Below are 21,905 nucleotides of genomic sequence, written 5' to 3'. Positions count from 1 at the left end.
CAGGTTCGTGGGATCAAGGTGTCGGGATGTCGAGACAGAGCGCAGAGCTGGGGGTTACGTTGACTCATTTATTACGAATCACTGGCCGCACGCGCACTTCTTAGTGTAAATGTACGTAGCATCGGAAAAGGGGGGGCGGTTCAAGACCAGCCGCGGCGCCTGAGCCAGACACACCACAACCCGACGTGCCGTAGAGGTACCTGCAGTCTGCGGAGGTCCGTTGCTGCAGATGGATCCTCAAACGTGTTAGCGGCCCGGATCTGGATGAATGTGAGGACGTACATACATGTAGCTGGTCCATTTCGGAGTCACAAGAAACGTGGCGCACGCGGCCCAGCGGTACTGCACAGAGTACTGGCTTGGCAGACCTGCGTCCCGACAAAAGCCAAATGTCCGAGACGGTGGCAGGTAGGTAAAGTAGGTAGGCCGTAGAATGTGGCGAGGCTATCTCGGAGAACAACGTCTTGTTGGGGAAGGTATTGATGGCAGGACTTCCCTGTTTGGAAGCGACTAAGTAACGTACAGCTGCGTATAGTCGAGCGAGATTTGAGCGTGGATGCTCGAGCCGTCGGTCTGCCTCTGCAATGGTACGCTGCCGCTGAGGCACTGCCTCACCGGTGATACCACATGTACGTACTCTGACAAAGGAAGCCTTGACGAGTTGAGACGGGGTGCGTACATACAGAGTACCCATTTCTGTGACCTCCTTGATCGCCAACATTAGGAGATGTAGCAGTGGAATTAGATTCCAGGGTGCGATCGATCTACGGAGTACGTATCCGTCCGCACCCGCCGATGGAATGCGACAAATCGTGTAGGATCCGAGGCCTTGACAAGTTGACATCTCGCCACGGCATGTTCCGTACACGACTTGATGACCGCGCGGAAACTCTCCCTCGTCGATTGGCTCCATCCTCGATTCCTCCCAGTTCCCTTGAGCATGGGCGATTGCAACGTGGCTGCACCCCAACTCGTTGAAAGCGCTTGGCCTTTGGCTGCAGGAGGAAATCTCGGCTAATACAGTCCACTTACGGACAGACGCACTTGACAACTCAAGTTTCAGCCAATGCTCGGCCCCAAACAAGTTACGAGGTGCCATGGCATGCACGCATGGCGCCTCGCGAGGGCCTTGGCGCCAATAAAAAGACTTCAGGGTCCAGGGGGGAGGCTTTTCACCTCTTTAGCCGGCCAAGCAACTAGTCCCGGGGACGCATATACGCTTATCCTCTGCCGGCCTCGGTCACAGCTCAATCTTGGCGCGTCGTCCGACTCTGCCGCTTCTAGTTCTACAACAACATGTCGGTAGTGTTGCTGTCGGCGGAATCGGTAACACCCTAACACCGGTCGTTCGCCCCCGTTGTGGGGGATCGGTTACATGGGTACGGGCATTAGGACCGGATTCCGGCGACACATCCGCGTTCCGCGTTCGCCAGCTGAGACTCTGAGAGAGGGTACTTAGTGGTGCGGTAAAACCTGGTATATGGAGTATTGTCAAAGTCGAGATTCAGCTGCATGAGCTAGCACGCACGCACATGATTTCCTCCTGCCTCAATGGGAGATCTGGCCGAGCTGTCGAAAACGTGGGCCGCGACTGGCAGCCTCCTCATGCAGCCTCGAAACTTCTCCCGCACGATGCGCATGGAAATAAAGGCCCATCTGCTGATCGACCATTTCCCCCAACTTGCAAGCCATTCGTCTCACATTCATTATTCCCACCTGCAACCTGACACACACAAGACGCCATGAGGTTCGGATCGCTAGCGCTGCAACTGTTGCCAGCCGCCTCGGTGGTCCTGGCTGCACCCGCTCCCGACACCACCCAGAGTGCTTTGGATGATATTGCTTCCCTCGCCGACAAGGCCCTCAAGCAGGCCGAGACAGAAGCATCTGACAATGCTCTGAGGAAACGTGAGGGGGAGAACACTTGCTCCTGGGAGAATGTCAGCATTCGCAGGGAATGGTAAGAAACACATCATCATGCATACATGTACCATGCCCCAACAGCGCTAACAGATCGTCATCCAGGGGCAATCTGTCCAAGAAGGAGCGCAAGTCGTACACGGACGCGGTGCTCTGCCTCCAAGAGAAGCCTGCGCGTACGCCTGCCGAAGTGGCCCCCGGTGCGAAGACGCGCTTTGACGACTATGTCGCCACGCACATCAACCAAACGCTCCAGATCCACTACACGGGCAACTTCCTCGCGTGGCACCGATACTACACGTGGCTGTACGAGCGTGCGCTGCGGGACGAATGCGGCTACACAGGCTACCAGCCGGTATGTAGGACGAAAGACCAGCGGAGGGTGATGCAGCTGACCTTGTATAGTACTGGGACTGGGCCAAGTCGGCCATCACTGGCATGCACGACTCGCCCATCTTCGACGGCTCCGACACCTCCATGTCTGGCGATGGCGAGTTCATTCCTGACCGCGAGGAGATCATCCTTGGAAAGGCACAGGGTCTGCCCCCCATCTACCTGCCAGTGGGCACCGGTGGCGGCTGTGTCAAGTCGGGCCCATTCAAAGACATGGTGGTGAACCTTGGGCCTGCTGCCCTCGACTTGCCGGGAGGCCTCGTCGCCGCCAACCCAGAGGGACCTCTTGCCCACAACCCCCGTTGCCTGAAGCGCGACCTCACGACCGAGATCAACCGTCGCTATGCCAATGCCTCGGCCGTGCTGGCCAACCTGATCCAGCCCACGAACGTCTACGACTTCCAGATGCAGATGCAGGGCGTCCCTGGATCTGGTACCATTGGTATCCACGGTGGTCCTCACTACAGCCTGGGAGGCGATCCTGGCCGTGATGTCTTTTCGTCCCCAGGCGATCCCGCCTTCTACCTGCATCACGCCAACATTGACCGCATCTGGTGGATTTGGCAGATGTTGGACCCCAAGACCAGACAGCGCAGCGACCAAGCGATTGCGGGAACAAACACGTTTTTGAACCAGCCTCCGAGTGCCGACACGACTCTGGAGGATTATGTGAATTACGGCTATGCGGATGGGCCGTCGCGTCAGATCAAGGATTTGATGAGCACCTTGGGTGGCCCCTTTTGCTACATTTATTTGTGAGGCTCGATTCAGACGTTGATAGATGGCTTGGACGTGGTATAGAAGCCAGCGAAAATAAACACGTTGTGTCCTAGGGATGGTCGGTGCATGGTGACGTAATCGAGTTGATGTGCAAGGGATGGTTTCTGGAGGAGAGGAGGTCCAGGACTCCAGATTCAATGCGACAGAGATGTGAAGGAAAGGCTCCACCGTGTATGAAAACATCGCTGTCCACTCGCACGTGACCTTACCTTGAACTTGAAGAGTTCATGTTGTCGCCAGCAGCAAACCCGCGTCTTCTGACAACACATGCCTTCATCCAGTCACATAGATCTGCCAAATTTGCTCAGAATTCTGACCTCCAAATGGCTGATGGAAGGCGTGGATAAATGGCAACGCTCCAACACCCCGGTGCGTTATCAATGAGTAAGCCGCGGTGGAAGCATGTGTACTACCTAACCTAAACACACCCCGGTGCCTTGGTAACATCAGCCTCGCCTCACCATACCTAGGTAAGAGCACGGGTCTAGCTTGGGCCTGCAATTGTCCATTGTCAAAAGGAAGTATGTAGGGCGACTTTGGTGATAATTCAGTTTCTTTGTAGCAACACCATTCTTCCAATCTCGTGTGTCTGCCCATACACCAAACCACATTAACACCATGACCCCCGATGGGCCAAACCCAGAGCTAATGCAAAAGAAGCCCAGGGTCAAGAAAAACATACCCGCTCTCCCTCTCGTCCTAATCCACGATGGAGGCGGTACGACAGCGGGATTCTGGTCCCTTGGCAAGCTTCAACGCGATGTTTGGGTTATCCACAACCCCAAGTTCTGGAGTGGCGCCTCCTGGCAGCGCGGCATGGACGAGATGGCCCTGCACTACCTGAGTTTGATCAGAGCCAGGGGCATCTCCGGGCGCATCGTCCTCGGCGGATGGTCTTTGGGCGGCTTTCTGTCTCTGGCGATTGCACGGATGATTGCTGCGCTGGGAAAACAGGACGAGGGGAGTCTGGAGATTTCAGGGCTTCTGATAATCGACTCGCCTTACTTTGAACCATGGTACGAACAGTCGCCCCCCGTCTCGCAGCCTCTGTTGCCCGACATGCTCCCCAAGGTCAAGCAGACCTACGAGAAATGCGACGATCTCCTAAGCTCCTGGTCGCTGCCACGCTGGGGCTGGGACGCGATGGGAGGCGAGCCCGTCACACTGCGTGCTGGTGGGAACAAGCACATCATCCCCCACCGAGCTGCGTTGTACAAGCCTCTCGACAGTGACTGGGTAGTAAAAAAGACAGCCGAAGAGCCCACGACAGATCGTCCAGGGGCACGCATTGATATGGAAGATGACAGGGCGGAGCATGATGTCGAGAAGCTCTCCCCGCCCATGGGTATCCTCATACGGTGCGTGGGTCGAACGCCCGCGCTCGATCAAGGACACCATCCATGCCGCGTGGATTTGTATCGTGACTCCTTGACCCTGGGCTGGGGGCAAGGCTACGAGGACTATATCAAAGTCGTCATGGACGCTACGAACACCCACTATACCATCTTTGACCGCAACAACCGATCCCAGGTAAGTCTTCTCACGCCAGGGGCTCAATGCATCAGTCTGACGATCAAAAGATTAAGCACGTCACTTCGTTACTCAATCAAGCTCTGGATATCTTTGATCAGCGGGAATTGGGTTCCATGGCTTCTATCTAGTTATGCAGTGTGCGATGGCATGTAGGCCATGTGAGACAAAGCAATTTTGGGCATATTCAGCATGACATTGAAAAGAAGGAACCATAAAGGGCAACCGGAAAGCAAGCAAACAAATGAAACAAATAGGCAACACGTGACAAGCCTGGCTGGCAAACCTTACCTTCGCAGAGTGTCATGGAAGCATTCCCCCATCAATCTTGTCCTTCGAACCGCTCCATCAACGACTCCCGGATGTTGTCTGCCAAGTCAAGAAGCGAAGCGCTCTGCACGATGCTCATCACATTGGTTTCGACGGCAAACTTTTGCCGGACCCAGTTCCTCAACTCCATGGCCACGAGAGAATCAACACCAATGTGCTCGGGCGACTGCTCTACCTTGATACTGTCCTCGTCCTGGATCAGGAAATCGGTCAAGGCCTTGGCGACGGCCGCGGCAATCGTCTCGGTCGTCTTTTCCTCCTCCAGGACAGACGGCCTCGACGCAGCGAGAGCCAGCAAACTCGCTATGCCGTCTTGCTCGGTGGTCGCCTTGGCGGCCGCGTTGGCTTGACCATTCATATTGTGGTAGACGCCAGCCCGCACGTCAGCCTTCCACACGACCCGCGTGTTGGGTGCCGCGATCGGTGCGCTGGTGCAAAAACCGAGGATGATCTGGCTTGGGTTCCAGTGCGCGCCGTGCACGTCGACCTGCGCGTGGGCATTGGGCGTGGGCTTGGATCGCTGGATGGCCAGGTTCATGGCGTCGAGAAGCTCCGTCTCTTTAAGGATGCGCATTCCCGAGCGCTTGAAGTGATCCAGAATATCCCGGTTCTTCCACACAAAGCCCACCTCGCCCATGACGCCTATGTCGATGACAGACGCCGCATGGCCTTGGGCGTGTCTGTATTGCACAAAAGCGTCCAGGAACGTGTTGGCGGCAGCATAGTTGGCTTGGCCCCACTGGCCGACGATACCGCTGTAGGAAGACGCGAGGACGAAGAAGTCGAGCTGTTCACCCATCAGGCACTGATGGAGGTTCCAGGTCCCTTGCACCTTGGGCGCTACCGCCGCGGTCCAGTCGTCAAAGGACATCTCGGCGAGAGACATATCCTAGGGAGAGTATTAGTACGGAGCATCAAGACTTGTCTTGTCATTCTTACCCTGAGTACCATGGAGAGATTCAAGACGCCGGCAATGGGCTTCGTGACGCCCTGTATAGCCGCCTGGACGTCTTCGAGCACACCAACGCTGCCCTGGGCCAATTGCACCTCGCAACCTTGGGACTCCAGGTCCCGTTGGAAGTCTTCAATCAGTCCACCGGACTTTGCAGAGCGAGAGAGGAAGATGAGGTGTCGGGCACCCCGCTCGACCATCCATGTGGCAACGGCGCGCCCCAGACCACCGAGCCCTCCCACCAACAGATAGGAGCGATCAGAACGGAGAGAGGTGCTCGAGATCAACTCGGTGGACTCGAGAGTGGTGGCGTCTTCGGGGAACTTGACGATAATCTTGCCAATGTGGCGTCCACCCTGCATGTATCGAAAGGCGTCCTGGACTTGAGAAGCCTCCCAGGTCTTGGCGATGGCACCTGGTTTGATGAGACCGTCCCTGATCCAGCCAACGCATCTTTCAAGCAGCCTGTTAGATGTGGTTAGCACTCTTGTCAAGGAGGCCGTGTCAGGTCTGGGGTCATTAGGTCTTACTCGGCTGCCTTCTCCGGCCTGACCTGTGAGATCTGCCAGAGATCGAGGCCAACAAATGTTCGATTCTGCTCGAAGGACTCCATTGACAGTTTCGCCCGGCGACGGAAGTCTCTCTTGCCAATCTCGATCATAGTACCAAACTCGGCGACACACTCCCAGGACGCGTGCAAGAGGTCGCCCGAGAGAGAGTTGAGGACCACGTCCACTCCCTTGCCCTTTGTGTGGTCCATGACATCGCGCAGGAAGGACGCGTCCCGCGAGTTGTAGATGTGATCGCGCGGGATCCCACAGTTGTTCATGATGTATCGAATCTTCTCCTCGTTGGACACGGTACAATAGATCTGCCACGGGCCAGCGTTAGTTATCTGTGTCTGGGCTGCCACAAGTATTAACGTACCTCTGCGCCGAGCATTTGCGCAATCTGGATGGCGGCAAGCCCGACACCGCCACAGGCCGAGTGAATCAGGACTGTCTGGCCCGCCTGAAGGTTGGCCTTGTCTGTCAAGGCCATGGCGGCCGTCGCGTAGACACATGGCAAGCCAGCGCCTTGCTCAAAGGTCAGGCTGTCGTCGATCTTGACACACAGCGTTTCCGACAGCGCCAATTGGGTGGCAAAGCATCCGCTGGACATGTAGATGACTGTGTCGCCCACCTTGAGCTTCTCGGCGCCCTGTCCCACAGCAGTGACAATACCACAGCCCTCGAGACCAATCTCGGAAGTACTGTTGTCCAGAACTCCAAGTGCGATCAGGACGTCCTAGAAAAATTAATCAGTCTCAGAGAACAGAAAAAAAAGGGGGGTTCACTTACTCGGAAGTTCATACCTACGGCCTTTGTCTGCACGACAACTTGACCTTGCGAGGGGACTGGCGCTTCGCCCTCATGCCAGCCCATGGTATGCAGCAAGCCTGGTGCCCGGAGACCGAGCTTCTTCAACGGAATCTTGAGTTTGGTATCATCAAAGTTGGACGCGGACGCATCGTGCATCGTCTGCCAGTGCAGACGAGGAACCAGCGTCTCACCATCACAGATGGCGTACTCCCAGTCAGGGTCCATGGACTCGGCGTCGGGCTCTGTGGCCTGGACCTTGAGGAAGATCTGCGCAACGCAGTCGGTGGCCCGCTGCCTCTCTGTCTTGTCATCAATCTCGACGGTGTAGAAGTTGATGGAAAGCTCATTTCGGGCCGTCCTTGCGAAACCCAGACTCATGGCCGTCCTGGGGTCCTGGCAGGACACTTGGACCGACCGTGTCACCCATACCAGTTTAGACTGTAGCGACTTGACGACTTCGAGCACCTGATGGAATGACTGCTCGGAGAAGTCGTGAAGAATGGGTTGCTGCAAGTCAAGGATGGACACGATATCCTGGCGCGGCAGGACGTCGCCCAGGCGATGAGGGTGAACCGTCATCCCCTGTGCCACCAAGCTTGCCTTTACTTCATGGTAGTATGGGCCTTCGTCGCAACAAAGGAGCGTCACTGATGTTGGCGCGGCCACCTTTAGGCAGGGCGAGGCCAAGATGCCGGCGCTCTGGTGGTATGGAGCGATGCCATCCAGAACGAAAGCGTCGGGCTCATTGAATCCGGCCGCCACGAGCTCCTTTGACCAACGGTCCCGGGAAACGTAGGGCTCATCCGGTCGACTGTCCTCCTCACCTAGCCACCAGCCGGGCAGGAAGCCCATGACATAATTGATGAATTTGGCGTCTGGGATCACTGTCAGTAGGAAATGGCCCGATGCACCATCGGTACAGTGGGGGTCAGTTCTCTCTTACCGGGACATAGTTCCTCCAGGAAGAGGCGGCCTCCAGGGCTGAGGAGCTGACGTAGGTGTTTGAGGGATGTGTGCAGACTAGGCGTTGCGTGAACCACGTTGGAACCAACAATGAGATCAAAACCGCCCTCCGCCAACCCTTGGCTGATGGGATCCTGCGTGATGTCGAACGAGGCGTACTCTATGCCTTCCACGTGGGCGAATCGCTCCTTGGCAGCCGTCATGAAGCCCAAGGAAATATCCGTGTACAGATAGCTGCTGTACATGCGCTCTCCGTAAGGGGACATGAGAGCCGCCAACACCTTGGACGTGGTGCCACCAGTACCAGCTCCCACCTCCAGCACTCTCATACGAGGGTTGGTATGCGCGAGCGTGCGGACGGCGTGCGTAAAGTCGAGCGCATCACCGACGGCATACAGCTCACCCAAGACATTGTCCTTGAGCAGAATGTGCAAAGGGTGAGCCTCTCCGGCAAAGATGGCTTTCGCCTCCATGAACAGCCTGTGGATGGCTGTAGCGAAGACAGCATACTGGGACTGGGACACTTGTCCGACAATCGTATTGATCCTCGCCAGTCTCGCTGCGCTGTCTAGCTCACAGAGTTGGCTCTCGGGCTTGAGGAACGCTGCCTGTCCCTGTTGGTAACGGGCCACGTACTTCTGCATCCACTCGAAAAACTTGATCAGGTGACTTGGGGTGCTTTCGGAAACTTTGATCATGTCCAGGTGGTCCAAGGAGCACAAGAGCATGAGCTCCTCTACCAGCGGCCACTCGTCAGGGCACGCTTCTCGCGGGAGCAATAGACGCTCCATGTTGACAAAGTCCTGATGGGGCTTCCAGTGCATCTGAGTGATAAGAGGGGCACTCTCATCCGCACCATCGTTGCTCGTCAGAGCCGACGCCTTGAAACCTTTGAGGGAGAGTATAGTGTGACCGCCGTCCTTGGCAGAAAGACTTCCGACGAAAGACCCACGCTCAGAAGATTCGATGAGGGCTCCGACCCTCATATCTGCCTGCGTAGGCCTGACGATGAGCTCTCGAATGAACGTCGGCACGGCGATCGTCGTACAGTTACGGGCCAGGCCTCGATAGGCTGATACCGTGAAGAGCTGGAAGCACTGATCAATGACAGCAGGGTGTAGGGAGTACCTGTCTCCTCGGTTGGCCTCTTTTGTCTCCACCGTAGCCAAGGCCTCGTCCTTCACGGTGGCAGACGTGAGGGCTTTCAGGCCGCGGAAGAGCCCAGTGTAGTTGAAACCGGCTCGGTTCAGTAGAGCGTACCAGTCGTCCTCGTCGACCTTGCGTGGCAGGCCCGCTGGCCACTCGTCTGCTGACTCGAGGTTGACAGACTTGTCCACGGAAGGCTTCACCTCGCCGGAGCAGTGCTTGGTCCACCTCGTGCCGTCATAAGACGTGACGGTGAAGCTGTAGGCGGTAGATTCGTCTGCCGAGTCCACCGTCACCGGCGTAAGCCTCGTGACAAGTTCCACGACCTTGTCATGGTCCAGTACCAGGCCAGCGCTGATGCTCATGTTCTTGATGGTGTAGGTCGTCTCTTCATGTAGTTGGCGAATGGCTTCACCAGCCATGCAGACGTAGCCTGCGCCAGGCATGACAATCTGTCCGTCTACTTTGTGCCCCTCAAGCCAAGTCACATCACTCAGCGAGAGCTTGTTCCGCCAGCATGTCTCGTTGATCACCTCCGTCACACGCACACCGAGAAGCTCGTGTGGTTTATGCTGGCGGAATCTCCAGTCACGGGCCACCCTTGACTCAGCCCAGTGAAGGGCCTCTTGCTTCCACGGGTAGCTGGGCATATCATGTACGTGGTTTCCTTGGCCGGGCGCCAGGGCTGCAAGATCAACATCGACGTTGTGCTGGAAAAGTCTTCCTGCCAGGTGAAGTATGCTCTCTTCGCAGCTGCGATCACGCACAAGTGTCCCGAGATGAACGTCTGTACGTCCTATATCTCTGAGGATCTGGCCGATAGGTCCCTTGAGTGCAGGGTGAGGTCCAATCTCAATGAGAACAGTGTCGGCCGGCTGCGATGCGAGGGCCTCTCTCAGCGCGCCGTTGAAGAGGACGGGGCTCTCCATGTTCTGGCGCCAGTACTTTGCTCCGAGACAGCCATCCCCTTGCAGTCGTTTTCCGGTGACTGAGGAATAGAATGGTATTTCAGGGTTAACACTGGTGATGAATGGTTGGATATGCTCCTCATATAGTGGACCGTACTCGAGCATGTGATCTATAAGGGAAAGACAGTCAGCTTGGTACGCTTTGGACGGAACTCTGAAGCAATCTGCACTTACGTGAATGGAAAGCCTTCTCCACACGAAGCAAACGAGACAGCACCCCCGGGTGAAGCTCCTTGACTTTGGCAACAACAATCTCCACCTTGTCGCTGTCTCCAGAGATCGTAACACTGCTGGGACTGTTTTCACAAGCAACAATCACACCCTCCTCGAGCAGCGGCCTAGTGTCCTCTGCACTCAAGCCAAGGGCAGCCATGGAGCCACTCTTTTCAGGTGTGTCACCGCCGCTGGTCGTGCCACGGAAAGTCGCGGCAGCCATGGCAGCCTCGGCGGTGATGGAGCCGCTGGCGTACGCAGCAGACATTTCTCCGGAGGAATGACCAAGAACCAGATCAGGCTTCAAGCCCCATGAGCTCAACACGTTGATTAGACCTATTTGCACGGCAATGGATAGGGGGTGGCCCATTTCCGCCTTCTGGACACGGCTGTCGCCAGCAACTTTGCGCAGCTCGGCTTGTCCATAATGTCAGCACAACTTCTCTAGCTCGCCTCCTCATCTCATTTCTTTCTCTTGACTTACTCTCGATTGTCCACGCAGGTGGATTGGGAAGACTGGCCAAGAAGCTATCGAGCCTCTTGATGGTGTCGTGGAAGACTTGGTTGGTGTCGATCAGCTCTGCACCCATCTCGGGCCACTGCGCGCCTTGGCCCGTGAAGACCCAGGCTACTCGTGGAGAGGATGTGGCGGCTCCTAACAATGTTGATTCGGCCACGGCAGAATCGCTGGCGATCAGGTAACCGCGATGGGCTTTGTGGTCCCTTCGGTTTGCCAGAGTATAAGCCACATCGCGTAACGCCGCGTCACTCTTCTTGAGATACTCGCAATGCTGGCTCGTGCTCAGCGACAGAGCGGCATCTGACTTGGCGGAGAGGAGCAACAAGTGGCGCTTTGGTCTGACCAGTCCACTGCATGGGGACGCTCCAAACTCACTCCCCACGTCGGTTCCCGTGGGAAGGTCGTCGACGGGGTTCTCGTCGATAGATGGCGGCGTAATCTGCGCCTGGTTGTACGAGTGGTACTGTTTGATCGATTCAAGAATCACCTGTGCGTCAGAATTAGCAGGACTTTCCTCATTATGCGGAGATCTGGCCACTTGCGTGAGCATTGACACCACCGATACCGAACGAGTTGACGCTGACCCTTTCAGCGCGGTCTCGAGGCCACTTCTCCGTGTCGACGGGGACTTGAAGATTGCACTCCTTCCAGGGAACTATCATGTATGTTTAGTATGCAACATCTTGTCGTGATGGTCCTGGTCTCAACTAGGAACTTACTGTCAGGATTCGGGGTGTCGAAGTGAATGTTAGGGGGGATTTGACGATGCTCGAGGGCCAGGATCGCTTTGATTAAGCTGGTCAGTCCGGCTGCACCCTCTCCGTGACCAACATTTGGTTTGACCTGATTAAACCACGCGTCAGCGGCCTGAGTCTTTCGCTCTTGATTTCGGGGAATCCTTTCTCACCGAGGTGATGAACATGCCCTGGTCGCCAAAGCACTTGCCCACCGCGGACGTTTCAAGGGGGTCCCCGACGACGGTGCCCGTACCATGACACTCGACGAAAGCAGTCTTTGACAGATCGGAAATGCCAGCTCTCCGATACGTTTGGCGAATGAGCTTTTCCTGAGCAACAGGGCTCGGTATCAACATTCCCTGCGTCCTGCCGTCCGTGTTGACGGCTGTGCCACGAATCACGGCGCGGATATTGTCGCCGTCTTCCAGTGCCTGGCTCAGCTTCTTTATGTAAATGGCATTGACAGCCTCGCCTCTCCCGTAGCCGTCCGCGGAGGCATCGAAGCTCCGGCTAATGCCCCTTGGCGAGAGAACACCCTGGTCACTAAGAGCCAAGGCCATGGTCGGGGAGAATATTAGGCTGGTGCCGCAGATCAGGGCATTATCACACTCGCCGTTTCGAATTGCTTGACAAGCCAGGTCCAACCCGACTAGAGAGGATGAGCATGCCGTCTTTATTGTCATACTGCATTCATGCATTAGCTGCAGCTCCCTTCGCATCCAAACGGACGCCGATTGAGGTTTCGTACCTTGGGCCGCGTAAGTCGTATTCGTACGAGATTCTGTTGGCCAGAACAAAGTCTCCATAGCCGGTGGCTCGATACCCGCCTCTATGTTGTGTCTCCTTGGCGTTGAGATCCTGCCAATCTTCGGCAAACACACCGACGTAGCAGCCCGTGTTTCCTCCGCGCCAGTTGGTTGCGCCAGCATCCTCCATGCACTCGTATGTCACCTCGAGAAGTTGTCGCTGTTGAGGGTCGAGGCGTTCTAGTTCTGTCTTGGATAGGGAGAAGAAGGATGTGTCGAACTGCTGGATGTCCACGTCGTCCAGATAGTAGCCTTGTCGCATGCGGAGCGTGCCAGTCGCTCCATCCGGGTCGTGGAATGCGTCAATGTTGAACCTGTCTTTCGGAACGGCACAAAGTCCACTCTTCTTCTCGGTGAGAAGTTCCCAGAAGTCGGTGCCGTTTCTGACCTTCCCTGGCAGCCGCATGGCCATGCCAACAACCGCCATAGGCTCTGATGATGATGATGATGAGGTCTCATAGTTCTCTGCGGACGTGAATGACGTAGCATCAGTCTCGGATACTAGTTTGACGGAGGACTGGTGACTGGCGCTCGGCGGCAGGCTCGCCTCCACATGAGGGCTGTCTCCGACGTTGGCCATGGTGAAGGTTGGGCTGCAGTTACAAGGTCCAAAATCCAACGAATGGAGTTGGGGAGATGAACAGAAGCCTTCAGGATAATTTTAGTTCCGACAGAAGACGACCGAAATCGACTGTCATGTACAGATGTCGGTTCACAATCCCATTGAAAAAGCTCAGATGGCTACAGGCTAGTCTTGGTAATGGTCTTCAGCTCCCCGACACTAATGACAACTGCCCGGGACTTGACTCCCCTAGACTAGTGGAGATACTAAGTGCATGTACGATACTAACCGTAGGGGCTCATCAACCTCAGTAGATTCAGGTGCCTATCCACGACCAGCCAGCAAGATCATCAATGTGTTCACGTCATGAGTCTGTAAGGTTCCAGTCACTATCAGCTTCCGACTAATAACGCCTTGGTTGTTGTGGCTCCCTCAAACTTTGACCGGCTGTATGTATGAGATCCTTTTCAAGATGCACATTCTCTGTGTGGTTTGAATATCCTAGGAGACAGTCAACAAGTCGATGACATTGTTGCGCTGTGAAACCAACCCAGTGTCAATTGCACTGTGCTGAACGGGCATCCATTCTGGTATTCCTCTGATGCCAAGATTGGAGGGCCTAAATGAGCAAGGCATGACAGGCCAAATGCGATGCACGATGAGTGTACATCTATGTGTACATGGTGCCTGTTTCAACACGCAAGTATCTCACCTCATCCGTGGAAGCTGAGTCAGGGGCTTACTGTACGCAATAACGGCATATCATTGGCTGTCACAAAGCACTTCAGGGGTTAAGTCTCCACAGTACGTAAACATGTTCGACATGTAGATAGGCATGACACTCAAATGTTTCTTTGACACACTCGCATATCCTAGTTCCTCGGCAATCCACAATGTACATACTTGCATACTGTTTCTTCCACCAACATACACGGTAGTCATGGGCGCTAGGTGCGTGGCCATGGTCGATCGATCCCGCCAATACCTTGTAGCAGCTTTGGTTACCCTATGTTGAACCACGCTATACTCACTATCCACACAGTGAGTCCAACAATAATGTAGAAAGACTCTTCGGGCTTGAAGAAGTTTCCAGTTTGCCCGCCACGTATCCCAGGTGTCCAGCAATGGGTACAATGACAACAATATATTGCTAGCGTTGTGTGTTTCTATAATTTGCAATAAGATAGGTTTCACTCCGAAACGCTTCCACATGTAAACCACCTACGCAGACCATTCTATTTAACTACCCAAATTATTTTTCTCAAATCTTCCGAGGACGCAGGCACACCGTAGGACCATCCTTCCAAGCCGTCAGGTGGTCTTTCAACGAATATTCCGAAGCCTCAAGATCTTGCTCCGCCCAATCCTCCCTGTGGCCCGCTCGTTTGAGGTCAAAATCCAGTAACAATCGGGCAAAGACGAGCATGATATTGGCAATGGCCAACGGCTTGCCAACACAGCTTCGCGGACCGACCGAGAAAGGCATATAGGGGTTTTTAGCCGCATCCTGTTGGACGGCCTCGACACCCTTTGGACGATACCATCGCATGGGGTCGAAACGGAACGGTTGTGCGTAGTACGCCTCGCTGTGATGGATGCAGTAGATGCCGACGGCGACTTCGCACTTGTGCGGGATGAAGTGACCGTCGATGGTCGCTCCACCCTCTTCAACCTCCCGCCACAGCGCTGCGCCTCCGGGTGGTGAAAGTCGGAGAGATTCGTCGACGCAGGCGCGTAGATAGGCGCATGAGTTCAGCTTGGCGCCCAAGGTAATCTCCTCGGCGGAGCTGAACGTGGACCGGACCTCTTCGGCGGCTCTCTTGTAGCAGCGCGAAGACCCCGTGAGATAATGTGCCAAGGCAGCCATGCTCGTGGACGACGTGTCGGCACCTGCGAGAGGTGTTAGCTCCAAATGTCTCGTAGGCTATACCGAAGACTCATACCGGCGACGATAAATGTAGCAGTCTCGGTGCTCAGCTCGGCCGTGCTGAGCTCCTTGCCTGTCAAAGGGTCCTTGCAGTCTTGCAAGAACGCGAAAATGTCTTTAGAGGCCGACTTTCTGCCTCCTAGACGCTTTGACATGAGCAGTCGAATGAACTGGACGAACCTCCTTCGGCCCAGAATGGCTTGCGGGAACAGTTTCCGGTCCAGGTCGCCAAAGCTGAGGCCCGGCTCTTGTAGAAGAACCCCTAGACGCACATTGGAGTGCTCAATGGCTTCCATGGCGTAGCGGTATTCAGGATTCGCGATGGTGTCGAAATCAATGTCAAATGACACCGATGTCATAATGTCGAACGCCAGGTTGTTGACTGCGAAATGCACTGTCAGCACCTTGAACCTGCATACTAGCTGCGCGCCGCGCCTCGGTGTCTCCAGCAGTTATCAATAACGTACAGGCATGCGACATGTCAAGGGGGGCCGTCCAAGCACCGTCTGGCCCTCCCTGTGCGTGGAGAACGTGGCAGAACTGGTCGAGCTTGGACTGAATCTTGGGCTCGAGCATGCGAAGACTGCTCTCGGAAAAGGCCTGGCTGATGACGCGACGTCGGCGCCCGTGGAGGTATTTGTCCTGGAGCGTTAAGAGATTCGCAGCCTGCTTGGAAAGAACATGGTAGTTGCTGAACTTGATCACCTTGCCGCGGTGCCCATAAATATCTAGAAATGTAAGGATTTTGCTCGCTACACGCGCGTTTGGGCATGAGGAATACTCACCGCGAAGGGCTGGTTCCGTGTTGAAGATGAGGCGGTTCGGCGCGTACCGAACATGGTCTCCTAGATAATGTTAGGCCATGCGCACAGGGGCTTCTGCGATACACTTTCCATAGATCTTGTGGCATTCATAAATGTCCTTATGTATGTCTCCCTTCCAAGCGTGGTACGCTGAGTATAGAGTGGTGAACTTGGCGAGAAAGGGACCCGGGTATCGGGCCAAGGGGTGGAAGAATCCCAAGTACACGCATCTTCCAACAATCTGTTACTTCTCTTTGAGTATGTCGATTATATTGCCTGGAGACAGACTACTCACTGTGACAAGCACCAGTGCGCTGAAGGCGAAGAAAAGATAGCCCACCGTGCCTGTGGCGTGCCGTATGCCGTCTTGCCAGTCGACGAGCCTCATCTTTCTCTGCAGGGATTCACCTCAAGCTCTGAGGAAGCTCTGCGCAGTTGGTGGACTCTTTCTTCTAGCTCTAAGTGGAAAAAATTGCGACAGTTGGATTCTTTTATGGGAGGATTAAAGAGCTCTCATCATTTTTGGCGCTCCCAGCACTCCCTATGCCCAAAGGATTGACAGTATAAGAGTCGCCCTTGGGGTCTGCATGAGCGGGCGACTCTGGGGCGTGTTTTGGCAGAAGCTATTACTACTTCTTACGCACTCGTAAGCACTAGACTAGACTATAGCTGTTTCTGTCTGACTAAGAGTGCTATGATAGCAAATGGCCTTGTAGGGTACCCGGTTTTCCCGTCAAGCTCACGCTTCTGCGCCGGCATATTGAGCTCAATCGTCCTCCTCTGAGTCGATTGTGTATACCTCCACATTTTGTGTGGCGGGAACCTTTGATTCCACGTGCACGTCCTGCAGTGTGATACTCTCCTTGGCCTTGTCTTTGAGCACGGACCGTAGAATCTTACCACTGAACGTCTTAGGGAGAGCATCAAGAAACTCGATGCCACCGGCAAGGCGCTTGTGGCTGTGGAACGCCTCGTCCATCTTCTCATGGAGGCTACGGCGCACCTCATCGTCGGACAAGGCCTTGCCCTCGGACGATTTTACAACGTACGCCCGCGGCAGCTCGCCGGCAAACTCGTCGGGTACAGGTACGACTGATACTTCGGCCACAGGGGCCTGCTGAAGAAGGAAGGCTTCCAGCTCGGCGGGTGCTACCTGCATTCCCTAGAAGAACTGTCAGGACGCTCGGTCTCAGGGGCTTCGGACACGAGGCGCACTTACATGGACCTTGATCAGTTCCTTTAGGCGATCTACGATGAAGAGGTGCTTATGGCCTTGTGGGCTCTTCTTCACCGCCACCAGATCGCCTGTCGCGAGCCATCCATCGTCTCTTAGCATCTCCGTGCTCGTGGCGTCGCTGGTGAAGTATGCCGGTGAGATGTTGGGGCCGCGCAGCAGTAGTTCGCCCGGCTCGTCGGGGCCGTCGACCTCTCGCCCATCGGTCGTCACCAGACGTCCCTGCATTCCCGGCATGAGATAGCCGCAGGAACCGAACATGACATCTTCCCGGCTCGTCGCGGCCACGATGCACGTAGTCTCCGTCATTCCGTACCCCTGAATCATGGCACAGCCCGGGAGCAGCGTCTCGAATCTGGACAGGGCCTCCTTGCTCAGGGATGCTGATCCGACGAGGACGCTTCGGACGCTGCTTAGATCGAACTTTTGGACGTACGCGGGAGAATGGTTCATGGCCGCAATCAAGGGCGGGATCTGGACACGCGATCAGTCCTGATGCAGTAAAACGCTTCGGGAGCCGTCATTCATTCTGCGGCATAGACTCACCAGCCAGAGTCTGCTGATCTGAAAATCCTGCGTGGCTTGCAGGATGTCCCCCATATCAATGGAGGGGAGAATGACGGTACTGTGCCCGGCATACACGCCCATTTGCGCCGTTGCGATCAGGGCAAAAGCATGGCTGAGAGGAAGGACGCCCAGCGAGACTTCGGCCTTGCTCTTTGTAGCGCCGTCCCTCTCGAACGTGACGAACTGGAGAATGTTGGCAATGACATTTCGGTGCGTCAACTTAACCAGCTTCTGCAGGAGGAAGGAATGTCAGTGTTGGCTTCCATGAAGACGTGAAATATTACTGGAAAACCCGATGTGCCACTCGAGCTGCACAAAAAGGCCGTTTGACGAGCCCCCTGACCTGGTGTAAAGCTGTTTCTGGCGAGAGGAGGCAGCTCTTCGCCCTCTTCTATGGCCTTGTCAACGGTTTTGAGGTCGGGTGGGATCTCGACGCCCTTGGCGGCCTTTGGAGGCACTTGGAGTACGTAGACGTGCGAGATGGGCAGCCCGACCAATGCTGCCGCCGCCAACGCCGACTCGATGAGCGGAGCGCTGGTGAAGAGAAGCTTGGCCTTGGTATTTCTGAGCTGATCGGCAACCTGCTGGGTACTGTATGTGGGACTGATGGGACACGCGACGCCGGAGAGTCGATGGACGGCCCAGGACGCTGTGAGGGTGTCGATCTACCGAGGACCAGCAGTCAGTTGAGTTATGCACTGGGCATTGCGAAGCTTTGCTTACGCTGTTGAGGGCGAAGAAGGCAGCAACTCTGTCCATTTCATCCACATTGTCTAAGCTGCCACCCCATTGCAAATCGGCGGCGAGGGTACGGGCCAGGGCCTCGACACGCTGCTCCACCTGCGCCACCGAGTAGGACGTGCCTGTGATACCGCATATAAATGGCGGACGGGACTCCTCGAGGGGATGCCTTCCATACTGCTCGCTGACTTGGCCGAGGAGGAAATCGTGGATCGGCACAGAGTCAGGGGGTGCAAAGGGGAGTTGCGCTACCGTAGCAGGGGGGTCGAGAATCATGTTGATTTGTACATGTATGATGCAGACGCGAAGGATTCAAAGGGACTAGGCAAAGTCTCCAAGGCCTTTGACGGTTCTTGCTTGATATACACGCGCTACGGAGTATATGAGCAATGGTACGGATAACCCAGTGCGAGCAAGACGCTCTCCCTGATGTGGTCTTGTGGATTTGCATGCACGTGCTTGTACACATACGCCCCAACTTGCCACGCGAGACTGCGCAATGCCAAGAAGGCGTCGTCGTCCCCACGTCTTCACGAAAGCAGACCATTACTCATGCGGAGCAGCTTGCAAGAGGAACAGAACTCCAAAATTCCTAGATACCAGAGGGGCGGACTCGGTGAACAAGCAATTTGATTGAGACGCCGTAAGGTTCTGCGTCCTGTCTTATCCGGGATTTTTATGCTTGTCCAAAGGAGCTTGTTATTGTCAAATCCCCACAAACTCTGCTCGAACATGGACCTCTTGGCGTGTATACGGATCAGGGATATCACGTAATAATGCTGCTTGTTGTGTTACTCCTCTCACACTCGCTCCCACAATTCATTCATTCCTTGTTACAGATTGAGTTGAAATTCAGTCTAGGTAACTAATATTTAGCATTTTTAGAGATCTTAGATACCATGTATCTAATGAATAATCGGTGTATGTTTTCGTGTTGTCCCATAGTATAGGGTAGCCGACATCTAAGAAGGGTGGGACCAAAATCAGGCCGTAGATGGAGGAACTGCCAACGCTGGCCTTGTTTCAACTTCCCCCCCACCACATCACATCACCTGCATCCAGTCCTGCGCACGACCCCTACCATCAACAAACGGCACGACGTGGCTGACATGCAGGCAGCTGCGTCTGTTGTCGCGATGGCAGGGGTCTATGCTTTCATGTTCCGAGCTCCTCGTTGACCCTTCGCTCTCGTGTCTCGCTTCACCTCCCCCTCTGCACCTGTGTTCGGTGTACTGGACAAGATGCACCATATGCGCGCCCTTGTGAGCGCTGTCCACCGCCCAATGCGTGTGGCGCTGGGACAGCCTCCAACTTGTTTGCGTCTGGCAACTCTGGCAGCGCGGCAGACCCCCATCGCAGCCCGCCTCCCGTTGGGCGCCTTGCCCCTCCCTCTCGTTTTCCGTTGGTTCGCGAAGCCCATGCTCCTCAGCCAGCTTCGATACCGAGGCGTAGCGACAGATGCGCGCGCCGACGCCGCACCAGCAGCGGACAGCTCCCAAGCAGGCGCCGGACCAGAGCCGCCCAAGAAGAAGCGATCCCGGGCGGTGGAGTTTGTGGAGGCGACGAAACGGCTGCGGTGGTACTGGAAGGTGCTTATCGTCCTCTTTGAGCTTACCATCATCGAGTACCTGGCCGACAAGTTCTTCCTCGGCGGCACCGAGTATCGTACCGTCGTCGCCTGTGGGACACTGGGCCGCATCGCTCTCGATTACAAGCTGCACTATGGCCCGGCCTCGTGGCTCTCGCGCCACGACGACGAGGACCTGCACCAGCGCAACGCGCAGCGTCTTTGCACCATGATGAAGTACAACGGCGGCCTCTACCTCAAGGGTGGCCAGGCGCTGGCCATGCAGGGGAGCATCCTCCCCCGCGAGTACCAGCTCCTGTTTGGCGAAATGTTTGACGACGCCCCGGCCGCGTCCTGGTCTGAGATCCGCAAGGTGATCGAGGCGGACTTTGGCGGGCGCAGCGTCGAGGACGTGTTTGGGGACGGCGCATTGGCCCGCTTCGAGCAGGAGCCGCGCGCTGCGGCCTCTATCGCCCAGGTTCACTACGCCCGCCTCGCCGATGGCACGCCTGTCGCTGTCAAGGTCCAGAGGAAGAACATTGCCAAAGAGATCAAGTGGGACCTGTGGGTTTCGAAGCTCATGTTCGACTACACGGCGTGGTCCACCGGGTTGCCCATGGCCAAGGTGGGCGAGTTCCTGGAGAGGTGCATCTTGCCCGAGATCGATTTCGTGCACGAGGCTGAGAACGCCGACAAGCTGGCCCGCCTGGTCGCCGACGACGAGAGCTTGCGGGGGCGCGTCCATGTCCCCAAGGTCTTCCACGAGCTGTCCTCGGATAGGGTGCTCACGACAGAATGGATAGACGGCACGCAGCTATGGGACAAGGACGTCATCCAAGCACCGGCGCCCCGTCCGGGCATGACCAAGGGCGAGCGTACCGGTCTCGGGCTGCGTCTCAGCGATACCATGGAGACGGTGCTGGAGGTCTTTGCCAAGCAGTTCTTCACCTGGGGCTTCGTCCACTGCGATCCGCACCCGGGCAACATCCTCGTTCGACAGCACCCCAAGGATCCCAGCAAGCCTCAGGTCGTTCTTCTGGACCACGGCCTATACGTCACCATGTCCCCGAGCTTCAGGTCCCAGTACGCTCGGTTCTGGAAGGCCCTCGTAACGGACGACGATGCGCTGCTGGCACAGGTGGCGCAGGAATGGGGCATGGAAAGCCCCGAGGCATGGGCCGACGCCACTCTGATGCGACCCTTCAAGGAGAAGCCGAATGCGCAAGGACAACCGTTTAACCGCCAGGCCGAGACGTCGGAGGAGCGTCAGCAGCGCATGATCGAGGAGGCACGGGCCTATCTGGGAGACGAGGACGTCTTCCCGCGGGAGATGCTGCTTCTGGAGCGGGCCATCACCATCCTCCAGGGGAATAATAGGTTTCTGGGGTCGCCCGTCAACCGTATCAAGCTCCTTGGCAAGCACGCCGTGCTCGCCGTCCGGGAAGGCGGTTTCGGAGAGGCCACCACGGCGGACGCCCTCCGCACCCGTGTGGCTCTGTGCAAGCTGGACCTGGCCTTCTGGTGGAGTCGTGTGCGGCAATACTTTGGGTATGGGTCTGGGTTCGAGGAGGAGATCAAGGAGGCGGAGGAGAGGCAGATGCGCGAGACCAAGGACGTCATTGCTGAGCTCCTGGGCATCGTCGTGGACTAAATTTGACTAGCGTTCACCAAGCATCTACGTTCATGTCCTAAACGACAATTGTGCTTCCGGGGCCACCCTTTCCAACGACGCCTAGAGGCTGAATAAGACACAGCTATTGTAGAATTAGGGGGGGGGGGGGGGGGGGGGACAATTTTGTGGTAAAAAAAATTTAATGGTTGTTGGAACAGAAAATTGGCAGGGGAAAGGCCGTACAAATCTTTGCACCCAACCCGTCCAGCGGAA

General features: G+C 55.9%; 7 protein-coding genes across 7 annotated transcripts; 3 read left to right on the top strand and 4 right to left on the bottom strand.

The window, feature by feature from the left end:
• Positions 1-38: 38 nt before the first annotated feature.
• Positions 39-1,351, bottom strand: F5Z01DRAFT_496447 (uncharacterized protein). The gene is made up of 2 exons (XM_046260249.1): positions 287-1,351; positions 39-236 (listed from the first exon to the last, which is right to left on the bottom strand). The coding sequence occupies exons 1-2, from the start codon at positions 1,097-1,099 to the stop codon at positions 141-143; spliced, it is 909 nt and encodes a 302-aa protein (XP_046113358.1). The 5' UTR covers positions 1,100-1,351; the 3' UTR covers positions 39-140.
• Positions 1,317-3,310, top strand: F5Z01DRAFT_697898 (uncharacterized protein). The gene is made up of 3 exons (XM_046266340.1): positions 1,317-1,960; positions 2,026-2,275; positions 2,326-3,310. Exons 1-3 carry the CDS (start codon positions 1,743-1,745, stop codon positions 3,070-3,072), a joined length of 1,215 nt encoding a protein of 404 aa, XP_046113357.1. The 5' UTR covers positions 1,317-1,742; the 3' UTR covers positions 3,073-3,310.
• Positions 3,311-3,711: 401 nt separating this feature from the next.
• On the top strand, positions 3,712-4,754 carry F5Z01DRAFT_631739 (Alpha/Beta hydrolase protein; the record flags this gene model as incomplete). The annotated part of the gene is made up of 2 exons (XM_046261812.1): positions 3,712-4,623; positions 4,674-4,754. 2 exons carry the CDS (start codon positions 3,712-3,714, stop codon positions 4,752-4,754), a joined length of 993 nt encoding a protein of 330 aa, XP_046113356.1.
• A 108-nt stretch (positions 4,755-4,862) lies between these two features.
• F5Z01DRAFT_697893 (polyketide synthase) lies at positions 4,863-13,067 on the bottom strand. Its single transcript, XM_046266339.1, has 13 exons — positions 12,562-13,067; positions 11,984-12,497; positions 11,796-11,919; positions 11,631-11,731; positions 11,459-11,590; positions 11,041-11,407; positions 10,518-10,973; positions 8,210-10,453; positions 7,246-8,141; positions 6,833-7,192; positions 6,436-6,776; positions 5,893-6,370; positions 4,863-5,842 (listed from the first exon to the last, which is right to left on the bottom strand). The coding sequence occupies exons 1-13, from the start codon at positions 13,044-13,046 to the stop codon at positions 4,946-4,948; spliced, it is 7,395 nt and encodes a 2,464-aa protein (XP_046113355.1). The 5' UTR covers positions 13,047-13,067; the 3' UTR covers positions 4,863-4,945.
• A 1,375-nt stretch (positions 13,068-14,442) lies between these two features.
• F5Z01DRAFT_697882 (putative cytochrome P450) lies at positions 14,443-16,299 on the bottom strand (the record flags this gene model as incomplete). Its single annotated transcript, XM_046266338.1, has 6 exons — positions 14,443-15,071; positions 15,125-15,490; positions 15,576-15,836; positions 15,894-15,950; positions 15,996-16,152; positions 16,207-16,299. 6 exons carry the CDS (start codon positions 16,297-16,299, stop codon positions 14,443-14,445), a joined length of 1,563 nt encoding a protein of 520 aa, XP_046113354.1.
• A 280-nt stretch (positions 16,300-16,579) lies between these two features.
• F5Z01DRAFT_716005 (uncharacterized protein) lies at positions 16,580-18,845 on the bottom strand. Its single transcript, XM_046266525.1, has 5 exons — positions 18,436-18,845; positions 17,997-18,377; positions 17,692-17,943; positions 17,131-17,619; positions 16,580-17,073 (listed from the first exon to the last, which is right to left on the bottom strand). The coding sequence occupies exons 1-5, from the start codon at positions 18,727-18,729 to the stop codon at positions 16,678-16,680; spliced, it is 1,812 nt and encodes a 603-aa protein (XP_046113353.1). The 5' UTR covers positions 18,730-18,845; the 3' UTR covers positions 16,580-16,677.
• A 648-nt stretch (positions 18,846-19,493) lies between these two features.
• F5Z01DRAFT_669211 (ABC1 family-domain-containing protein) lies at positions 19,494-21,790 on the top strand. The gene has a single exon (XM_046264409.1). It carries the CDS (start codon positions 19,695-19,697, stop codon positions 21,669-21,671), a length of 1,977 nt encoding a protein of 658 aa, XP_046113352.1. The 5' UTR covers positions 19,494-19,694; the 3' UTR covers positions 21,672-21,790.
• Positions 21,791-21,905: the final 115 nt, after the last annotated feature.

Source organism: Emericellopsis atlantica (genome assembly GCF_019669845.1).
Source record: "Emericellopsis atlantica unplaced genomic scaffold F5Z01scaffold_69, whole genome shotgun sequence".
NCBI lineage: Eukaryota > Fungi > Ascomycota > Sordariomycetes > Hypocreales > Bionectriaceae > Emericellopsis > Emericellopsis atlantica.
Note: the sequence above shows the minus strand (reverse complement) of the source record. Positions and strands in the feature narration are given on the sequence as shown.